The 22,371-nt window shown below is 39.0% G+C and overlaps 1 protein-coding gene across 11 annotated transcripts in view; it reads right to left on the reverse strand.

Moving 5' to 3' along the window:
- The window catches only part of Lrba (LPS responsive beige-like anchor protein), a 674,454-nt gene that overhangs the window by 182,444 nt on the left and 469,639 nt on the right, over positions 1-22,371 (reverse strand). For all 11 annotated transcript variants that reach the window (XM_029556710.1, XM_029556708.1, XM_029556707.1 and 8 more), the window contains 2 exons: positions 3,183-3,323; positions 1,838-1,957 (listed from right to left, as the gene is read on the reverse strand). In XM_029556710.1, the coding sequence (XP_029412570.1) occupies positions 1,838-1,957; positions 3,183-3,323 (261 nt within the window). The remainder of the gene's footprint in view (positions 1-1,837; positions 1,958-3,182; positions 3,324-22,371) is intronic.

Below are 22,371 nucleotides of genomic sequence, written 5' to 3' on the forward strand. Positions count from 1 at the left end.
TCATAAGTCATTGAGTTGAAACAGAAAGCCAAAACATTCAATAAAGCAGGAAAAAAATTCTCAAAATTCTAAAGACTCTGATGTATTCTTTTAGTATCCAAATGACCTACAATTTATAATTTGTTCATATGATCCTTAAGAAATGAAAAAAAAAATTCAGAGAGTTAAAAAAAAAACCCACAAGTCTTCATTTTCACGATAAAATGTCAGGCTTACTGATGTTTTCATGTATCCCTTTCATGTCTCTTAACTTTTTAATGTAAGTAAGAAATAAAGGTTTGGTGATTAGAGGAAAATTCAACAACAGTTATTGATTCTCTTAACTATTCCTAGTTATTTTTATCTAATAACTACTAATAGAAAATTATCTACTGATGATTCTCTAAAAAATTTAAAAATTTTATCATTACTGAATGTGTATGCTGTAAGAGTGGGTGTGCATATGTCAAGGTATGCTGGTGAAGGTCAGAAGCACCTTTTTGGAGTTGGCTCTTTTCCAACTCCAAATGGATTCTATGAGTTGAATCCACCTTGTCAGTCTTGTTCAGCAAGCACTTTATCTGCTAAGCCACCACACTGGCCTGCTACTGATGATTCTTTGAGTACTTCAAAGCTGGGCGTGGTGGCACATGCCTTTAAGCCCAGTACTAGGGAGGCAGAGGCAGAGGCAGGAGGATCTCTGTGAGTTCAAGGCCAGCCTGGTCTACATAGTGAGTTCCAGGACAGCTGGGGCTACAGGGAGACCCTGTCTCAGAAAGACCAAAAAAAAAAAAAAAAAAAAAGAGTACTTTAACAATATTTCAAAGTATTTTGTGAGATTTTAAAAAAAAATCCTGATACATGGCACAAAAGATTATTTTTGCACATAGTAGAATTTTCAATAGCGTAGCTCTGATATAGGAAATACTGTAATCTATAACATATCAAATAAAATGAGAATATTTTAAATTAATTAATTACATTTTATTATATGAGTGTTTTGCAGAGGACCCAGGTTCAGTTGCCAGCATCCACATGATGGCTGACAACCATTCATAACTCCAGTTCCAGGGGATCCGATACCTTCTTCTGACCTCTGTGGGCACTGCACGACACAGGTACACTTACATACAAGCAGGCAATACACTCATACACATAAAATAGAAACAGTAAATAAAATATTTTTAAAACTCCTGTTTCTCACGAGGTACTTATTTTCTCCCATGTGGATTTATGTGTGTCTTACTCTTTTGTAAGACTACAAGGAACCATAGGAGTATCTCATTACACTTTAGCAACAACCAATACAGTTCCTTGCAGAAAAAGATATTCCATCAAGAAAATCGATTACTGGACTTCTGAAGATAGAAGTGAAAGTCTAGCAAGGATTATATTAGCTGCAACAGTGATTACTTTAAGAATGGAGGTACCAGATATCCGAATAAATATGCCTGTGGCTTTCCCAGTACTTTTAAGACGACATTAATTTTATTCATTGTGCTTAGAATTCTGCCTAGCAAGCCACTCCTAGGCCTTATTTCTGCACTACTATCTTTTTCCTCTATGGACAAGGATTCCAACAATGAGAGGAAAGAAAACTTCCACAACTAGAAACTTTCAGCTGGTAAGGAGATGAAAGATACTTGAAATAGTGGGGCTTGGACAGACAGACAGACAGACAGAGGCACACAAGGGAAACAAAAACTCTGATAAATGGTTCTTGATCATTTAATTAAGGCCTCACCTTCTGAGGCTTATCTTCAGTAAATAGGGCTGTACTGCAGGACAAAAATATCTAATATTCTCTCAGTAAGGAACAAACTAGCAATAAAAACTGTAAAATGAAATCTTTCTGTACCTTAATATCAGATGTATCACGCTGACTGTTTCGCCAAGCTCTGGAAACTGATGAAAAAGTCCTATCTGCATGATCAAATTTCCCTCCTTGCAAATTTAGGAAATAAGTTGTAAAGGGCTCCTAAAAAAGAAAATTTTTTTAAATTTTATTTGTTTTCAATAAAATAAAAGTGTGGTCTTTTATTTCTTAAATATATTATTTATTATTTTTTATTCCGTGTGTAAGTGTATTACTTGCATGTATGCAAGTGCACTTGTGTCATGCAATGCCCACAGAGGTCAGAAGAGGAGGTTGGTTCCCTGGGAACTGGAGTTAAGGACGGTTTTTAGCTGCCATGTGGGTACTAGGAATCGAACCCAGGTCCTCTGCAAGAGCAGCCAGTACTCTTAACTGCTGAGCCATTCTCCAGCCCCCAAAGCATTGTCTTTATAAATCTTTATATCTAAATTTTTAATACTAGTCATTAGTTTGTAGTATTTCCAAAGCATAAAACGAAAGTTATTGCCAAATTATTACATGAGAGCTCATAAATTGTTTTTTTCCTGGAGAAATATTTCTATATATTTCAAAACTTTGGTATTTGTAATATTTGATCATCCAAGAACATCTTATTAATAGCATTCAGGCGTTAGAAGCATATCTTCATAGTACAGTAAAAATGGTCCAATATATAATTTTTCTCTTGTTATGGCTTAATATTTATGATTAAGAAAAGAAAAATGTTTGAAAGATTTAAAAGCTTCCTCAGTTAAAGAACACTTAAACACATATTAGGGGTAATTGCTTGGAATTAGCTAAGCCCTATAAATTACTTCCAGGATTTATGTCTACTCACACTCTTCTAACAAGCGTTAATTAATGATGTGCTGCTAATGCTTCCCGAAGAAATGACTTTTTAGTAGATGAATCACCTTTCAGTTTTATAGAAGCATTTCTTGTTTAACTAATATATCATCAATACACAACAGTATTGGCTACTTAAATACATACCTTACTCCATTTGGGGCAACAGAAGCTACCAAAAAACATGTATGACTGTGTTAATGAAACCTTAGTTACTTCTTATTTTTATATTTGAAAGGAACATAGCTAATCAGGTAAGATAGTCAACATTTGAAGATGCAGATTTAAGAGGAGATCCACATGATTCTCGGGGAAACATTTTTAAGGCAATCCTATACTAATACAGAGTAAAATGCATGCTAAAACATGTAAAGAGATATTTAAAAGCTCAGTCATTCAAAAAGACAGTTAACATTAAAAGTACTAATGACTTCTAATCATTGCACATTCTCGACAACATTGAATTTATTTAGTCATGGTCTATTTTTCAAATTGAACTTACTATTCTTAGAAGCCATGCAAGAACAAAACTTGCAGTTGAGTAATGAGTACCGTAGTGGAACTTTGGAACTTGATCATCTTCCCATGATTCAAAACGTTCTGCAAAGAATGCTGCCCGTTTTGGATTCAAAGCTCCTATTGGCTGATGTTGGAAAGGGGAAAAACAGAAATAAATGTAAATGCAATCATCCTTTATTTCTTCCATTCAAGATTATCCTGTAAGAATGTATGAAAATTCAAAAATATACACCTTTTGTACAGTATTACACTCAAAGAGCAAATATAAAAATTCATTTATTTTTCAAAATGGTCAAATAAATACATAAAAAGTGGATGGGCAAACTTTCATTTCTCCATAAGTCTAGTTTCTGTGACGCAAAGGCTTTTAAATAAGCATCTCATAAAGAAATTACAGGAGGTGAACATAAGATGCACAATCCTTTAGAAAGTATCTATAATTAGAAGCAACAACCAGACATCTCTGTTTGACTTCTATCTCTGAAAAGAGAATAGAGCAAAGTTGGGGCTAAATGGAGAGCGAGGAAGAGATGGTAAGAGAAAGGGAATAGGATGCAACTACCAAGTTCTACTTCTATGGGTGAAATCAAAGGTTAGGGGTAAGGGGTGGTGAGATGGCTCAATTGGTAAAGTCCTTGCCATGCAAGCATAAGGATCTGTGTTCAGGTCCCCAACACCCATGTAAAAAGCTAAACATGGTGGTGTACACCTGAGATTCCACCACCGGGGAGGCAGAGACAGGAGACAGGCAGATCCCTAGGGCTCGGAGACAGATCTTAGCCTAATCAGTGAGCTTCAGATTCAGTGAGAGATCCTGTATCAAAAAATAAGGTAGAGGGGCTGGAAAGATGGCTCAGCGGTTAAGAGCACTGACTGCTCTTACAGAGGACCCAGGTTTGATTCCCAGCAACTATGTGGTGGCTATGAACTGTCCTTAACTCCAGTTCCAGGGAAATGTGAAGCCCTCTTCTGACCTCTTCGGCATTGTGTGACATGGGTAAGATTACATAAATTTTAATTAAAAAAAATAAGGTAGAAAGAGAGGAAGACATCCAACATTGGTCTCTGGCCTCTATGCATACTTACACTTATACATACACACATGACCACATAGATACACATACAATACAAACACAAAAACATACATACACACACACACACACACACAAACACACACGAGAAGAAACGTTAGAGGATGAAAATATGACTATGAATTACAAAAGAAAAAAAAAGATAGATTACAATCCTATACTTGAAAACAAAACATTTCAGCAGAGGCTCCAGAGCAGTAAGCAAGGTAAAAAAACCTGTACTCCCTGGTAAACTCAAGCCTAGACAAAAGGTTGTTTGGGAAAATTAAGTACAGTAACATCCTAAAAGCAGTGTCTGACAACATTCAATGAATGCTATTATTATTATATGATCTTTTTGAGACAGGATCTCCCTGAGGCCACAGCTGGCCTGGAGCTTACTATGTAAATGAGGCTGGCCTTGACCACACAAAGATCTACCAATCTTTGCTTCCAGAGTACTGGGATTAAAGGCCTGTGCCACCACACCCGGTTTTTTAAGTGCTATTATTTTTTAAAAAAACATTTTATTTTTGCCAGGCATAGTGGTGCACGCCTTTAATCCCAGCACTCAGGAGGCAGAGACAGGTGGATCTCTGTGAGGCCAGCCTGGTCTACACAATGAGTTCCAGACAGCTGGGACTACAGGGAGACCCTGTCTCAAAAAGGCCAAAAAAAATTTTTTTATTTTATGTATATGTGTGTATTGCCTGCATGTAGGTAAGTGTACTCATGTTGTGCAATGCCCGCGGAAGACAGAAAAGGTTGTCAGATCCCCTGGAACGGGAGTTACAGACAGTTGTTAGCTGCCATGTGGGTGCTGGGATTTGAACCTGGGTCTTCTGCAAGAACAATCAGTGTTTGTAACCACTGAGCCATCTCTCCAGCCCCAAGTGCTATTATTTTTAAGATGATCTTTTAGAACTGAGGTAAAAGAGTTTGAACAAGACAACTGCTTAGAAAGAAAGCACTTTGCTTGATAGAGGCATGAAATGTCTGCTGCTATTTAGGGAATATGCAAACTCCATAAACAATAGGCAACATTTTGACATTATGCACATTTATATTTACAATTTTTTTAAAGGAAGACAGTATTCTTGAGGCTTTCAGGGTTTTAGGGGACCAAGAACGTTAAAATTGACTGCTTTAAATAGTAAGTCAGTCTATGAACATTCTGTTTGTAGAAAAATCTCTACTTCTTATCCAAAATAGAAATATCAACTAAAAAAAAAACTTCCTTTAATGAGATATAGAATTTCTTCACATCTCTTAGGATGTTTTATAAGTTACTAATATTTATACTCAACGAAGATACCTGATTATTCATGAGGAAATGTTCAACTAAAATAACATTGGTTTAAAATGGATATATTCAGAAACCATCCAATGAAAATGAAGCCATGTTCAGACTAGGTCTTGAACTACTTCCATATTGTATGCTTTTAAGTATCTTTTAAAATTCATCCTTTTGGCTACATTTCTTAAATTGATTAAGCATTTTTTTTTTTACTTCAAAATGATTATTAGTACCGTCTCTTTCAATAGCTTGGCTTTGACCAACATTAGTTTACTTTAAATCATTTTTTTACTTTATAAGTAGTTTTTAAAAACCTTTAGTTAATTACTAATGTAAGTCACTGTCATAGTTACTAATTTTAAAATGCTTTCTTTAAAAACTGTTTCTGTACTAAATGATTATATCTGACAATAAATATATGTTAAAAATGAAACTCATTCCAAGAACTCTTCCTTTGTTACAGAACCAATGTGGAAGGACTTTAAATGCATTTTTGTTGTTATCCCTAAAGACACAGCCATGCAAAATCAAAGAAAGAAATAAAATCACTAGAAGACAAATTACACAAATTAAAAAGTAGAATCAATGCTCCTTTTGTATGGTTCAGCAGCATATTAAGTATTCACTTTATATGTTCCTATTTTATTACTCTCCAAATGAGTATCTCCCTGAATCAATAGTTATAGAATCAAATTTCTTGAATATAATGCTAAAACCAATTAGGATTGATTTCACTAGCATCTGGAAAAAAGTACATAGTACACCGATCCATGTAGGTAGAACCCACAGTATTGATTCTGGCTGTTTTTGTCACAGTTGGTTTCTGAAGCCTGCTACAGGACAGCTATCAAGACATACCACATTTATTTGCAAGCATATAAAAAAAAGAAGTCACCAAATAAAAGAAGGTTTTAAAAAAAAGGACCAGTGGAGCTGTGCAATGACAATGATACACTATCAGCTTACTCAGAGAAGTTACAGTGGGAATACACACATTGAATTATACATTACAGGAAAGCACTGATTTATTGTGGTAATAACATCCACCTCATTAAAAGATTCTGCTTTGCTGCAGTTGGAAGGCTACATATTGTTTACTGCTATAAATTAATGGCAGTGCAAAGAAGACTGTGGAACCATCCTAACAATAGATCTGTAATGACAGTGCTGTATATCACAGCTTCCTCAGCAGCTTCATAATAAAATGGAGACAATGTATTGAGCTAATACATTCTACCATGCTGGCCCATATTTTTCTGACAACTGCTTTAAAAGATGAGTTAAATCCAACTATGTTATAATGCTACAAAACATTTAACTAAGCAAGAGTCAGTCATACACCAAAGTGCATCACAGCAATTTAAAAACATTGTCTAAATCAGCATTTCAAGCTGTTTATTCATCTCTGCAGAAGAACTAAAGTAAATGCTGATGGCTCCTCTTACTTGTCCAATATAGTAAGAGTAACAATTGCCAGGAAGTCCAGAAAGATGTCCAAGACTCTCAACTCATACAGAGCTTTCTGTACAATTTCACAGGCTTGACTTTATTTTTTTTTAAATAAATAATTTGAGAATTTCATATAAGGTGTTTTGATCAAATCCATGCCCACTCCCTCCCCTCCAACTCCTCCCATATCTCCCCATCACTTTTTCTGTTAACTTCATGTACTCTTTCTTCTTTTTTAATTGATTTATTTATTTTTACGGAGCTTTTGGATACTCTAATATTCCCCTTTCTGAAGAGGTAACCCTAAAATCTTTTAAGGATTAGATACAAGCTCCAAAATACTTTCAACATTTTTGGCCTTTGGAAGAGAGTATATTGCTAAGAGGCCCAAGGACATTTTGACTTTTAGGCAAGAAACTGGCTACTTTTCTTTGGGGTCTTTTTACACTTACACTAATTGCCTAGTCAATTTTTACCTCCTGCTCTTATCACACCATCCTCTGAAGAGGTTACCAAAATTGCCAATAGGGAATCAGGATGCAGACTGCTCTGGCTTCTCCCATGCTGAACAGGGACACAGGGTGAGGCAATTGGAGTACCCCTTCAGTGGGTCTATCTAAAAGACTCCCAAATTGTATAATTCTTATCTCTAAGGGGAAAAGAAAAGTCCTTGACTGGTGAATAGGAGATGTGAAGGAGAAGTAAAGGCAAGAGTAATTAGCATTACAAGTTCTAGTCAGGGAAGTAGAAAAAAGTCAGAACAGGGCAGTTTTCAAATGTTCATTCCTCTATTGGGTTCTTCCTCATTTTTCTTTTGTCTTCCAAGGCTGGACTCTAGAGTGATGGATTCAGGATAAATTCAGGTAAATATTTTATTTATTGTTTTTATTTTATGTATATGAATGTGTTGCCTGCATGTAGGTAAGTGCACCCATGTCGTGTAATGCCCTCAGAGGACAGAGGAGGCCATGGGATCCCCTGGAACTGGAGTTACAGACAGTTGTGCTGGGATTCGAACGTGGGTCTTCTGCAAGAATAGCAAGTGTTCATAACTGCTGAGCCATCTCTCTAGCCTGACAGGGTATTTATTTTTAATTACAAAATTTTAAAGGAAGAAACCACAAATACTGGCTTTTTAAAATGGCCATAACTTCTTGAGAACAATAAATAAAAAATAAATATTGACTAAAGAATGCAAAAGTAGTATATAATTCAAATTCATTATCAGGCAAATATAATTATCCATAACAGTATGAGAGAGAAATTCAAATAAAATATTAACAATTTGCAATTTAGAATGTCAGACTAGTAATTACATAAAAACAGAAATAAAAATTTGAATAAATTACAAAAAGACAAATTTTAAAAAACGAAGAACATGAACATTCTTGAAAATGGTAAAGCTACAAACCCCAGTTTTGACAATACTTCAATAATTTCATACAAACAGCAAAGGTGACATCTTTGATGGAGTGATGACTATACTGTTTATAAGGCAGACAGGATATAAAAAAGTGAAGTGTTTATTTTAATTGGTTTTGCAAAATTATTGCAATAAAATATACTTTTATTACCTTCTTTGAGAAGTAGTTTTGCTAATTAATGAAACACTTTTTGTCTTCCAAGGCTGGACTCCTTGTAAAGTAACCAGCTCAGTCCTGGCCAAGAGACTTCTTTATAAGTATTCTTTCTACTTTGAGGTTATTTAATCTGGGATATTCAAGAATAAGGGTCATCAGTTAAGTCTGGTGAAATTAACAGAGTCTATGACTAAGGAATATAATGAACCATCCTAATCCTCTCCTAGCAAAGCAGCAGTATTTATTATTACCAAGGCCTCCTGGAACACAGAAGTCTCACTGAACATCCTCAAAGCAGCAAAAGATCCAAAGGCAAAATCACTTGTCAAAGATCCAAGAGCCTAGTCATTTTATATGAAAACTTAAAAATGTCAAGTAAGCAATGATCACCTATTACACTAATGAAAAATAGTTTTGGAATTGGAGACCTTTTAAATTCCACTGACATAACAGCAAAAAATTGTTTTTTTAAAAAAAAGGTATCTGGCATTTTCTTCTTGAAATTTTGAGAACTCTAACTTGAAGCTACTTAATAAAAAATGCTTTCAGATTAAAATTTGTGACTTATACACTATGAATTACATTCTTAAAAGAAATATGTAAGGTAGGAATATTTTGAGATGAAGAAAAGAACTAACCTAGTAATTTAACTAAAAAAATCAACTTAAATCTCAGAAACTCAAACCTAAGACTCAAAACTCCCTTTTTGGACTTTTTTATCCACCTAAAACTGCTATGTTACAAGTTGTTTTTCTAATTTAAGCATCTGCATACTACTTGTCAAATATGATCTTTATTTAGCAGGTTGATAGAAGAGCAAAACCTGTGAGGTACTCAAGAGAGTGCCTGGTGCAAAGCAAATGCTGTGTGAGCACAGTGGCCTCGATCACCAGCACTATCCATAGTTCCTTCTTTCCTTTAGAGACTTACATATAAATGCAGCTGGTCTCAACCTTTGGGGAATTCAGTTCAAACTCCTGGACCATGCTTGTAGCTATCAAGGGCAAGCCAGTCACAGAGAAATGGCAAGAAAGCTCGGCAATTCTGTACTGCAGAGATTTGCTTGAATTAATAAACTTATGAATGCAAACATTTCAGAAGACTTTTTCATACCTTATGATGAAAGTATTCTTTAGAGAAATCAGTAAGGAAAAAAAAGTTAGAGAGACAAAAATGTTGACTCCTGAGTATAACCCAAGAATAAGGGCCTTGAAAATTATACAGAATGTTGCTTTGTGAAAACTTATGTTGTGGGTGTTCAGAGGAGAAAAGAAAACATGTCAAAAGCAGGAAAGGGTTCTTCTGGCAGAGGACAGAAGAGGATCACCACAGCTCTGCTTAGGATCAGATGATCCTGGAAGCCATCTACTGGCTGTCGTCTGCACATAGTATGACTGAGAAACTGGAAGGACCCTTTGATTTCTGGATGACAGACAGAATTTGTCCTATACCAACTAAGGAACTGTACATAAACTGAGCATATCTATTTCTTCATTCTCCCTTAAAGGAGAGTATGTCTCCATATACTGAAAGAGAGACACTGCAAAATAAAGGCAAATGGCAAAAAACTAGCTATGAATAGACAAGATAGGTGAACACAACACTTTCTTACAGGTTTAAATTATAATAACGTAAGTGTAATGTTAAAATAGTACAGGTAAGCTATCTAATGTACAGGAACAGATTAAACAAAAAATGTGGAGTTGAGAGAATGGAAGAGAAGATGATATGTCAAAAAGGGTGGGTAACTTATCTAATTATTTGGTCTGGGAATATTCCAGGAAGAAGTTGTTGTATAGTCCAAAAGGGACGGACGTCCTATATAAAGGCAATGCTTCGACATAAGCAAAGATTCTCAGAGTCTGAACTAAACAAACTCAGTGTCTTCAAAGCAATTCCATAATACCCAGGTATTAACACACCCCCACTTTGCATGTGGAAAATGTTGAGTCTGGGACAAGGAAAATACTGATCAATAGCTGGTTACCTATCTAGTGACATCAGAAACAATGAAGGGCATTCTAGAAAACTGGTAGGCCAGTCCTACAATGGTATGGGTTATGTAATGATGCAAATATTGATGTGGAACTTACAAGGTTATTAGAATCCTTTCATGAGAGCTTTAGGTTGACATACCACTAGAAAATGTACTGTATTTCTGTATGACAATATGACTAGCTCCAAAATACTATTAAAGTTTTCCTTCTTAGTTATGTAATCTCTGGGGAAATCACAGTAGAAGGCTTCAAAAATGGAAAAATTCATATTTTTTTTTTGTCTTGGGGACACTGAAAAGATGCTTAAAAAAACAGTTTCTATAAAAAGAAAACATTGTCTCTGCTTCCCTGGACTTGCACGACCCCCAGGCCTCTCTCTGAACCACAGGCCTCTCAGGGGTAAGTTGATCGTGCTCTCCGCACCTTGACTCCCCCATCCTCATTCACCTTCCCATTTCCCCTGCCCATCTCTCCTACTACCCTGGGACCTGTCCCATTCCTTGTCTTGGCACCCCAGACACTGGAGGAACCATCACTGCTTCCTGATCCTTTGTATCCAGACCAACCCAGTTCCTTCTGGGGTGCCCAGGAGCCCTCTGGGCCTGGTCCCGCCCTCACTGCTCTTTGCTTCCCTGGGCTGGACAACTCGCCAGCATCTTTCCTGGACCCCGGGGCTGACCTTTCCTCTTCCTGATCCTTTGCATCCTGATCAACCCAGTTCCTCAGTGCAGTCCTCAGGAGCCCTTGGGGCCTCTTATGGCCCCCATCTCCTTTTGCATCTCTGGGTGACACGGCCACCAGCTGCCCTAGACCAGCATCTTTCCTGGGCCCTGCTCCCACGCCAGTCCAACCCCAAAATTTCTGAGGCCAGAATCTTTCCTGGAGGGATCCAGACCTTAGGAGAAAGCCTGAGAGCATCTGATCCTCATCTGACTTGGGCCTCTGTGGGAACTCCTGAAGATGAAAGCAATCTGGCCACTCCAATATAAAAATCAAAAGAGAGAACTGGAAGCTTAGAAGAACCAGCTTTTCATGCCCAAAAAGCAAACCACAAAGACACGTAAAGTTTACAAAAAGAAGCAGACCTAAACGTGAAGGCTTGAGTCTCACACAAGAATCAGAAACTACAAAAGAAATTCACATGTCAAAATCACAGAGAAAAAATAATACGAAAAACCTAAATAACATATCCCCACCAAATACCAATACTACTCTAGAGGAGTACAATGAGAACCTCTTAGAAATAATGCAGGACATGGAACTCAAAAGAACAATTATAAACATGATAAAAGAATTCACTGAATTTAAAGAACACACAAACAAAGAACTGAAGGAAGACAGGGATGAACTTCTGAATGAATTCAGAAGAGCTAGAAATATTGAAGACTACTCGGGCTGAAATGAAGAAGGAAGTGAAACACTCAGTAAGGCAATTAGAAACAACAGGAGAAAGCCTCACCAACAGGATGAATGAAATGGAAAACAGAGCATCAAGACTGGAAGATAAAGTGGACGAACTAGACCGCTCAATCAGAGATTATGAAAAATGTAAGAAAGCACAAGAATGGAATATGCAGGAATTGTGTGATACCATAAAAAGACCAAACTTACGAATCATAGGCATACAGGAAGGAGAAGAATCCTAAGATAATGGCATGGAGTAGATCTTCAACAGAATCGTGGAAGAAAATTTCCCAAAATTAAAGAAAGACATGCCCATACAAATACAAGAAGTATAAAGAACACCAAACAGACAGGCCCAGAAACTCTCCATGGCACATCATAGTAAAAACACTAAACATACAGAACAAAGAGACAATACTGAAAGCTGCAAAAGAGGAACAACAAGTCACATATAAAAGAAAACCCATTAGGATTACAGCTGACTTTTCAGTGCAAACTATGAAAGCCAGAAGAGCCTGGACCAAAGTATTCCCAGTTTTAAATGACCACAGATGCCAACCCAGATTACTATATCCAGCCAAAATGTCTATTATAATCAAAGGGGAAACAAAAATCTTCCATGACATAAATAGGCTGAAGGAACTCATGTCCACAAAACCAGCCCTTCAGAGAGTTCTGGAAGCAATACAAAGAGCTAAAGAAAGGAATGGCTATACCCAAGGGGTTGCCGAAAGAAATTCAATTGCGGTTGCCGGCTGTGGCTGCTCTCTTCTGGCTATGGCCACTCTCCTGCTCTCTTAGTTCCTCCGATCAGTCGTCCAGTCCAGACCCCAGGGCTGGTGAGGAGTCTGCGCCAGCATCGCCGCATTCAGACGCAGGAGACCAGGTTTGGTGATACAGATCTGCTTTATTGCAGGGAAGTATGGGCTTATATAAGGGTAATGGTCCAATCATGACACAGCATATGGGATCCCTTATTAGCATGGCAGACTAGTATCCTATTACAATCTAGTGGGGCAGATACCCTATCAACATGATAAGTTTCAGTTTCTCTAAGTTTTGGATTCCTGGAAACCATGTGACTTACATAGTTTTCTCTAAGAAACAGGAAGCACTGCATTCCAGCATGATAGGTATGTAAGGCAAAAGGCAAAATCAGTCACAAGATTTTCCATAACAGAGTATCAGACAGAATTTTCTGTGACAATCTGAGAGCCAGTGATCACCTATCTGAGAAGAGCCCTCCAGGAAGAGGAGCCCAGTGGAGGAAAATAGATTAATCTTATTGTGCTGGTTGTTTGTCAACTTGACAGAAACTACACTCACCTGGGATAAGGGACTGCAATTGAGGAATTTCCTCCATCAGACTGGCCTGTGGGGTATTTTCTTGATCACTGATTCACATAGGAGGGCCTCGCCCACTGGGGATGTTGTGATCCCTAGACAGCTGGGCCAGAACAGTATAAGAAAGGTATCTGAGCAGGACAGGGGAAGCAAACCGGTAAGCAGAGATCCTCCATTTCTGCTCAGGTTGCTGCCCTGGGTTAACTTTTACCTCTAAAGTGAAATGAACCCTTCCCTCCTCAAGTTGTGGGGGTTTTGTCATGATGTTTTATCACAATAGAAAGCAACAGAACACAAATTAAATGATGAATGGGTCAAAACAGAAATTAAGAAAGAAATAAAAATATTCCTGGAACTAAATGAAAAGGACAGTACAACACAACAAAACCTCTGGGACACGCTGAAATCTGTCCTTTGGACAGATTTTGCTCCTTGCCCTCCTAGGTTGAACAGTTCCAGGGGACTATGAGCATCTCTCAACATGTCCTATAACTGTGGTGGGTCACATGTCTTCTTGATCAAGGAGGCTCAGGAGACCCCACCAGATGGACTTGAACTAGTGTCCAGTCTATAAAGAGGAGGGTCAACACAGAGGAATCATTTCCTCCATGCTTCCAACCGAAGCCAACCATGGTCGAGCAGGACCTTTGATTTATCTTCACATAGGCGAAATTGGTGAAAAAATGAGCCAGGGGCTCCTCCCAAGCCCATGTGACCCCTGAAGAACAGATCCTCAAACAACCTTAAGAGTAAAAATAAATCCATTTATCTGGACCAACTGTATGGCCTTAAACACCCAAAAGGAAAGTATAACCAAAGATTAAAGGGGCCAATATAATTTCATAAGAGCCAGATAGGAGATATCTTTTTTTTACTTGTTGGCCAGGGTGGCCAGAGGGACTCCCAGATAGTAACCCAGCATAGAACTGGGAAAATGAACAGCAGACCCCAAACTTATCTAAAGGAATATTGACAACTGATTGCTGCTAGGTGAGGAACAACTGACCCTCCTAAAACAAAGACCTCTAGATAGGCTGACTAGATTCACCGGATGGACAAATAGTGGGGAATGGCTGGGATGACAACAACACAGCAGATAGTAGCAGGGATATCAGAGTATAAGGGCTCTAGTGGGGGGAGGGAGGCTATGGGAGGTTGCTATCTGGGAAGTGGGTGTATAGTTGAATAAGACAGTTTGGGATGTTCTGTGTGATACACACACACACACACACACACACACACACACCAACAAATTTTTTAAAATGTATTATATTTTAGGAGAAGGCATGGAAATTTATGTCATGTTAATTAATAGAGGTTATAAACATTATAACTGAAATCTACCTGATGACTTTATAGACATACAGAGGTGCCAAGGATCCAAGTACATCCAATTATGACTAGTAATAGATACATATGGATTAGAGATGCATAAGCCAACATCTCAGTGTTAGTAGCAAAAACAATGAGTCTTTCTGCAAGGAACAATATATTTTAAAATGAAATGAAGATCTTTTTTAAAGGTTAAAAACTTACTCAATTTTATGTCTTACATGGCTTATAGTGAGTTCAATATTGTGTAGCTCTATTAACTCAACTGTGAACCTAGAAACTTGCACCCACTTGTGAAAGAGATGTACTCGTGCTCTGGAGTGTGTTACTGAATATGTTAAAGCTGTAGTGAAATGCTTATTCTAATCATGTAGTTACTAAAAATTAAAACAAAAATAATGATTTTTAAAAAGTAGATATTGTCATCAACATTTCTCGCTTTACTTTCCTCTTAACTTTGATAACTGGTATCACACCAGTAAACCCAAATGAGAGCCTTTAATCTCTGGGTGGCTGAAGCTTCTTGTTTTTGTTTGATATGGGGTCTCTCTGTAGCCCCAGCTGATCTAGGACATACTATGTAGATCAGGCTCACAGGGATCCATCTGATTCTGACTCCTGAATGCTGGGATTAAAGGCGTGTATCACCATGTCTGCATGCCGAAGGTTTTTTTTTAAGAAAACATAAATGTTTTTCTTGTATCCCATCTGTATTTTCGGATTCACACCCCTCTAGGGATGAATAAAAAAGTCTCTATGTTTTGTTTTAGCTCTAGCGTCTCTTTTATCTAAATGACAAATATTAACAGGCAGCCTCATCATCATTTTTACACAACCTTGGCTTTTAGGTAGTTTAACATATGCTGTATATGACTGAAATGATTTGGCATTTATCTTCATATGCCCTAGACTTTAATTAATATTATCAAAAATATCATCATCACGCTTCTTTAGCTTTTAAAGGTAATAAGCACTTTTGCTCTCAAGTACCAGAGATAGTTTTATCACCTGAAACCTGTTTAACACTTGCTTATATGTGGTGTTACTATATACCCATTATGCCATTTCAATTTAATAAAGATGTCTATCCTAGGAAAAACAAAGTATTCCAGTTAATTTTTGGTGCCTAAAGAAAACTCAAATCATTTCAAATATTCAAAATGGTAGAGTCGGGGCGATGCTTTCACAGGTCTGTATTATTCAGCTATAGTTATAAACGCAGGGAGTACTCCTACTGAGACAAATAGCAAACAAGAAGACAAACTATTGTTGGGCAACAGTTGTAGCCAGAGGTTGTAGCTTTCAGGAAGAAGTGGTAACCTGAATCAATTTAGTCAGATAGTTACTAATAATTCAATAGTGGCAACAAAGGAGATCCTGATAATTCTCATGGCTCAAGGATAGCTATTGGGTCATATACAAAGCTAGTAAATGCTGATAAGAATTTGGAGTTGATCTTGAGGAATGAGAGACCTGACAGGGAAATGATCAAGGACTGAAGGCAGTTACATTGCCAGAAAAAGACCATTACTGTCAAATAGGGGTCAGCCATATTCAGTTTTTAAAACAATTTCCAGGCTGAGGGTCTTAGATCAAATGGAGGTGGACCACTAAAAGAGTCCAGCCCCCCCCCCCCCGCCCACTATTGTAAAGGACAATGAAAAAACAGGAGAAAAGAGGAAACTCCATTCTTTCTCCACCTTTTGATCTATTCAGGCCCTTAACAGATTGAATAATGCCCACTCACAGAAATCACCTAGACTGCAAAGCAAAGAATTCATTCTATTTAAAGAGAGGAGTCAAATGAATAAATGCCTGAGCAACTGATGTCTGACTTAGAACATCCTTTCCTGTATCACCATCTTGTAGGGTACTGCCTGTTTTTTTTCTAATAGTTTCAGCATAGAGTGTCTGTGAAATGCCCACTCCTAAATGACACATCTACAATGCAACCTCTATACCTAAGGTTCAGGGAACACAGCAGAACAGGGGACAGAAAGAATATTAATGCATCTCTCAACTCTCACCAGTGAAGGTTCCTCATGCAACAGATTATGATTAACCCAGAAAGCCACAACTGGCCAAAATGCAAAGAATAAGAGACTGAAGAGTACTTGTCTCTGGGTAGGCCACCTATATTAAACCTCTGCCACCCAGGGTTCAGGGACCATTGCAGAACAGGGAATGGAAAAGTCTTTCTTTTTAAGAGCCAGGGGTGGTGGATGACCAAAAGCAAACAGTTTTCCAGGCATCTGGCAAGTTGTTTATATGAACTTATGGCAATAGTACAGCATGCACTGTGGGAGACAGGCTTGAGCCTAGGGTGAAAGTCTTATTGACAGCCATACAGCAGGCCTGAGGCAACGGCCCAACTGCTAGAGCCACAAGGAACACCTTGTGACATTTGCTCCCATTGGCAGATGATGAGACTGGTGCCTAGAGCTCGCCACTCCCTAATCACCACACTTGGAATTCCAAATTGCAACACTTAGATATTGTAACAATCAGGGTCATGTGGTTTCCAGGAATCCAGGGCCTGTAATCTGAAATCCAGCATGCTAATGAGGCATCCTACCTGCTATTCTGTGATAGAACATTAAGTCTGTTATTCTAATAGGACACTAAGTCTGTTATGCTAATAAGGTATCCTACTTGCTGTGCTGTGATTGGACCACTACCCCTATATAAGCTTGTGCCTTCCTGCAATAAAGCAGACCTGTGTCACTGAACCTGGTCTCCTGTGTCTGAATGCAGCTCCACTGACACAGTCTCCTAACCAGCCCTGGGGTCCGGGACAGGGCAGAAGCAGCGACAACAGGAGGCAGCACAGGGCAAGCAGAAGAGCTGCCTCAGCATCAGGCAAGCAGAAGAGCTGCCTCAGCCCAGGGCGAGCGGAGGAACAGACTTGATGCCCGTGAGAACGAAGGAGCGGCACCCGTGAGAATGGAGGAGTGGCCGCCACTGGTGGTGACCACAATGCACAAGACTCATGCAAACTCAACCCAGAAAAAAAACCCAGCATTGAAGTAGAAAAAAATGGGTAAGAAGCCCCAACCTTAGTGGAGAAACTAGTGGCCGCCTATGAATACTCAGAGGGAGTGAGCTGGTTTTCTTTAAGGGAGGAGAGCCAGATAGGCTGACCAGGCTCCAGTGGATTAACTCACACTGAGGGACATTTTGGGACACAACTTGGTTCGATAGGCCTTAACATATATGACAGAATGCATGAAATCTGGTGAGGGGGTGTCTATGTGGGGTGCAGATAGGGGAGAGGGTCTAAATATGATCAAGATATACTGTATGAAATTCACAGCAATTCAAGTAAATATTTTTCCCAAAAAAAGCCCATTAGATACATGAATACTATCTAAAATTGATCTCAATTTCCTGTAGAAGGTGATATGTTGGAACAGCCATCCAATCCAAAATATGCATTTTACACTCTGGAGGGCTGCTGTTGAGGCAGGGTTTTACCACGTAGTTCAAAATGGCTCTAAACTAGTCATCTTCCTGCTTCCACTTCCTGAGTTCTGTGATTGTACATGTGCCACAATGCCTGGCTGTTTTACTTCTCTTAAAAAATTTGGGGGGCTAGAGAGATGGCTCAGTGATTAAGAGCACTGGATGCTCTTTTAGAGGATCTGGGCTCAGTTCCCTGCATCTACATGGTGGCTAAAAAACATCCATAACTCCAGTTCCAGGGGATATGATGTTCCCTTCTGACCTTCGCAGGCACTGCATGACATGGGTATACTTAAATACATGTAGGCAATACACTCATACACATAAAATAAAAATAATAAAATATTTTTAAATAAAAATTTTATCGTACTTTTCCTCTGTAACTATACACCAGAAATATTCATGGGTGATTAAATTTACTCACCTAATTGCAGAACAGTGCCCATCAGTATTTATGAAGGACTACACCAATGCAGTGAAGGTGATATAGAAAACGGTAACCTTTACAATAGCTGGACATGGCTCAGGCCTATGTCCATACAATAGTTGGACATGGCTCTGCCCTGTCTCTACAGGATTTCTTTTAATGTAGCATGAAATTCCAGTAAATAAAACAAAAAGAAAACCTTTAAAAATAGATTATTAACCTTCCCTTAACTGGGGAAAAAGATACTTTCATGTAATACAAACGGGATATAATGGTTAATTTTATGTGTTAACTTGACTGGGCCACAGGGTGTCTAGACTAAACATTATTTCTGGGTGTGTCTGTGAGTTTCCAAAATGAAATTAGCTTTTAAATTGGTGGACTCAGTATGGCAGATTGTATCATCTAATGTGGGTGGGCACTATTCAATATCATAAGGACATGAACAGTTCAAAAGGTGGAGGAAAAATTCTTTCCCTTTTCCCTGTTCTCTGCTGACACTGACAGAGCCCATCTCATCACTTGTCTTTAGCCTGGGGGTTCACTACTAGCCACTCTGGGTCTCTGACCACTAGACACAGCCTGAGTCATATATGAGCTTTCCTGGGGTTCCAGCTTCCAGATAAATTCCCTCTTGGACACAAAGATATTGATATAGATATTACCTACTCATGCTGTTTCTTTTGAGAATCATGACTAATCCACAATACCTACAGACAATGAAATTGTTAGTAGTTGAAGTACTAACAAAAGACTCCATTCAACAGCTGGCCTAAGAGATGGGCTTGGGTTGAGGAACAATTAGTACGAACACAATGAAGTGCTGCTAGCAGTTATTCTGTTATAAAATTACATTCAGGAAGAAGCAAAACCTTTTAATATTGTTACCTATACTTTGTTTTCCCTGTTTTTCATTCATTTCATAAATTCTAAATATGAAGCCTTTATATTTTTACTTGCGATCAATATTTAAATTATAATCAATATTTAAATTATTACATAGAAACTATCTCAGTCTGGCAAAATATTCTACTATCCAAACCCTTGCTCCCATATCAAGTACCTCTAAAATGACTCCAGATTTATCATAATTTATGATCATGATAAATGCTATTTTAAAATATGTGGGTGTCTAAGAATACACTAGACTAAGAATTCTGAGAATGAAAATAGTGAAGTCTAAAAGTGCCTTAACCTTGTATCCAAAATAACTCATATTCTTAAAGCTGAGTTGAACATTTCCCATTAAAAGGAGACAGGGCTCCTTAAAGAAAAGACTCATTCTAGTTCTGGGGCAAGGAATGCATAAAACAGCTTGGGACACTGTAGGACACAAAGAAACAGAGCTTTCAGGTGTTAATGAGGGTATTACCTGCTTTCCATTACTGCAACCACAACACCTTAGGGTAGGGCAGAAACAACTTAGGGTAGAAAAAAATCTATTTAGAAGGCTTCAGTCCATTATGGTTTCGAAGGCATTGTGAAGCAGGTCAGTTCACAGTGGCAGGAGCATGTGATAGAGTTGTTCATATCACAGAGGGACAGAAAGCACAGAACCATCAGGAACTATTAGTAACGTCTCTGTTGCTGTGATAAAACACCATGACCAAGGCAACTTACAAAAGGAAGAGTTTATTGGACTTACGGTTCCAGAGAGATAAGAGTCCATCATGGGAGGGAGGCACAGCACCAGAGGTGGCCAGAGCAGAAAGTTGAAGGCTCATTTCTTCAAGCAACCACAGGAAACAGAGGAAGACAAACTGGAAATGGGCAAAGTTAAAGCCCACCCCCAGTTAAGTGTTTTCTCCAGCAAGGCCACATCTTCTAAACCTACCAAAACAGAGCCACCAACTGGGACAAAGTGTTCAAACACCTGGAGCCCATAAGCCTCATTTGACACCAGAATCAAACTGTAACAATAGTATTTTATATAAGGGATATAGCACCTTCATGAGTGGCTACATTGACAAAGCCATGACTGTGGGAGACAGGCTTGAGCCTAGGGTGAAAGTCTTATTGACAGCCATACAGCAGGCCTGAGGCAATGGCCGACCTCTGGAGCCGCAAGGAATGCCTTGTGACATTTGCTCCCATTGGCATATCATGAGACTGATGCCTAGAGCTCACCACTCCCTAATCACCACCCTTGGAATCCAAAATTGCAATACTTAGATATTGCAATGGTCAGGGTCACGTAGCTTCCAGGAATCCAGGCTCTGCAATCTGAAACCCAGTATGCTAATGAGGCATCCTACCCGCTATTCTGTGATAGGACGTTAAGTCTGTTATGCTAATAGGACGCTAAGTCTGACATGCTAATAAGGTATCCTACTTGCTGTACTGTGATTGGACCACTATCCCTATATAAGCTTGTGCCTTCCTGCAGTAAAGCAGACCTGTGTCGCTGAACCTGGTCTCCTGTGTCTGAATGTGGCTCCATCGACACAGTCTGTTCACCAGCCCTGGGGTCCGGGACCGGGCAGAAGCAATGATGACAGAAGGCGGCACAGGGCAAGCAGAAGAGCTGCCTCAGAACCAGGTGAGCAGAAGAGGTGCCCTCAGCCCAGGGCAGGCAGAAGAGCGGCCTCAGCCCAGGGTGAGCGGAGGAGCAGCCTCGACACCAGTGAGAACGGGAGGAGCGGCCGCCACTGGTGGTGACCACACATGACAACTCCAATTCCAGAGAAATTATTGCTCTTTCTCTTACACAGTCTGTAGAAAGCATCAAGGTAATTCTACTTTGGAGTCAGGTAAGGTGAAGCATACCTTGGGAGTTTGAAGCAAAAAAATCTTGAGTTTGAGGTCAGCCTGGGCTTCATGGCAAGGCCCTGTTTACAAATAAAGGGACTGATGACTGCTGGGTGAGAGAGAGTACATCTTTAAGGGTGTGACTCTAGACAGGCTGACTAGACTCCAGTGGATGGACTTGCACTGACAGACATCAGGGCACAAATATTTGACTGGATAGGACTTAACAGAGATGACAGAATGCATGAAATCCAATGGGGTGGGGGGACGACTATGGGGAGCATAGATTAGGAAGGGGGGTGTGAATTTGATTATGATCTATTACATGAAATACACAAAAACTCAACAAAATAAAATAAAAATTTAAGAGGTCTAAAAAATAGAACAGAAGAGAGCTCCCTTCAGTGCTCATGAAGCTAAGGGCACTGCCTCAGCAGTCAGAATATGTCTTCATTCCTTTGAAAGAGGGCAATGCAGGTCTAGAGCTCTTTTAAAAGACCCACTCTCTAACTCCCTCACCTGAAGACTCTTATGCTGGTCCAGAAGGAGCTTGTGAGGCCCAAAGACAACATGAGCATCCCCTTGGGACGACATAGCATTTACTGATTGATTGATTGATTGATTGATTGATTGACTGACTGATTGATTGATTGATTAATTGATTTTTGTCTTTTTGAAGCAGGGTGTCCCTGTAGCTCCAGCTGTCCAGGAATGCCCGACTAATAAATTTATTTTTATAAAAATAATTAAAGAAGCGGGCCGGGTGGGGGCAATCCAGACCTTCGGGAGGCGGAGAAGGGCAGATCTCTGTGAGTTCAAGGCCAGCCTGGTCTACATAGTGACTTCCAGGACAGCTGGGGCTACAGGGAGACCCTGCTTCAAAAAGACAAAAAAAATAAAGGGTGGTGGTGGTAGATGCCTTTATTGTAGCACTCAGGTGGTAAAGGCATGCTGGTCTGTGTGGATCAAGGTCAGCCTGGTCTATCTACATAGTGAGATCTAGGCCAGCTCTGGCTATAAGGAGACCCTGTCTCAAAAAAAAAAAAGTGGGGTGGGGGAGAA

This window comes from Nannospalax galili, unplaced genomic scaffold, assembly GCF_000622305.1.
Source record: "Nannospalax galili isolate Female #2095 unplaced genomic scaffold, S.galili_v1.0 scaffold305, whole genome shotgun sequence".
Lineage (NCBI taxonomy): Eukaryota > Metazoa > Chordata > Mammalia > Rodentia > Spalacidae > Nannospalax > Nannospalax galili.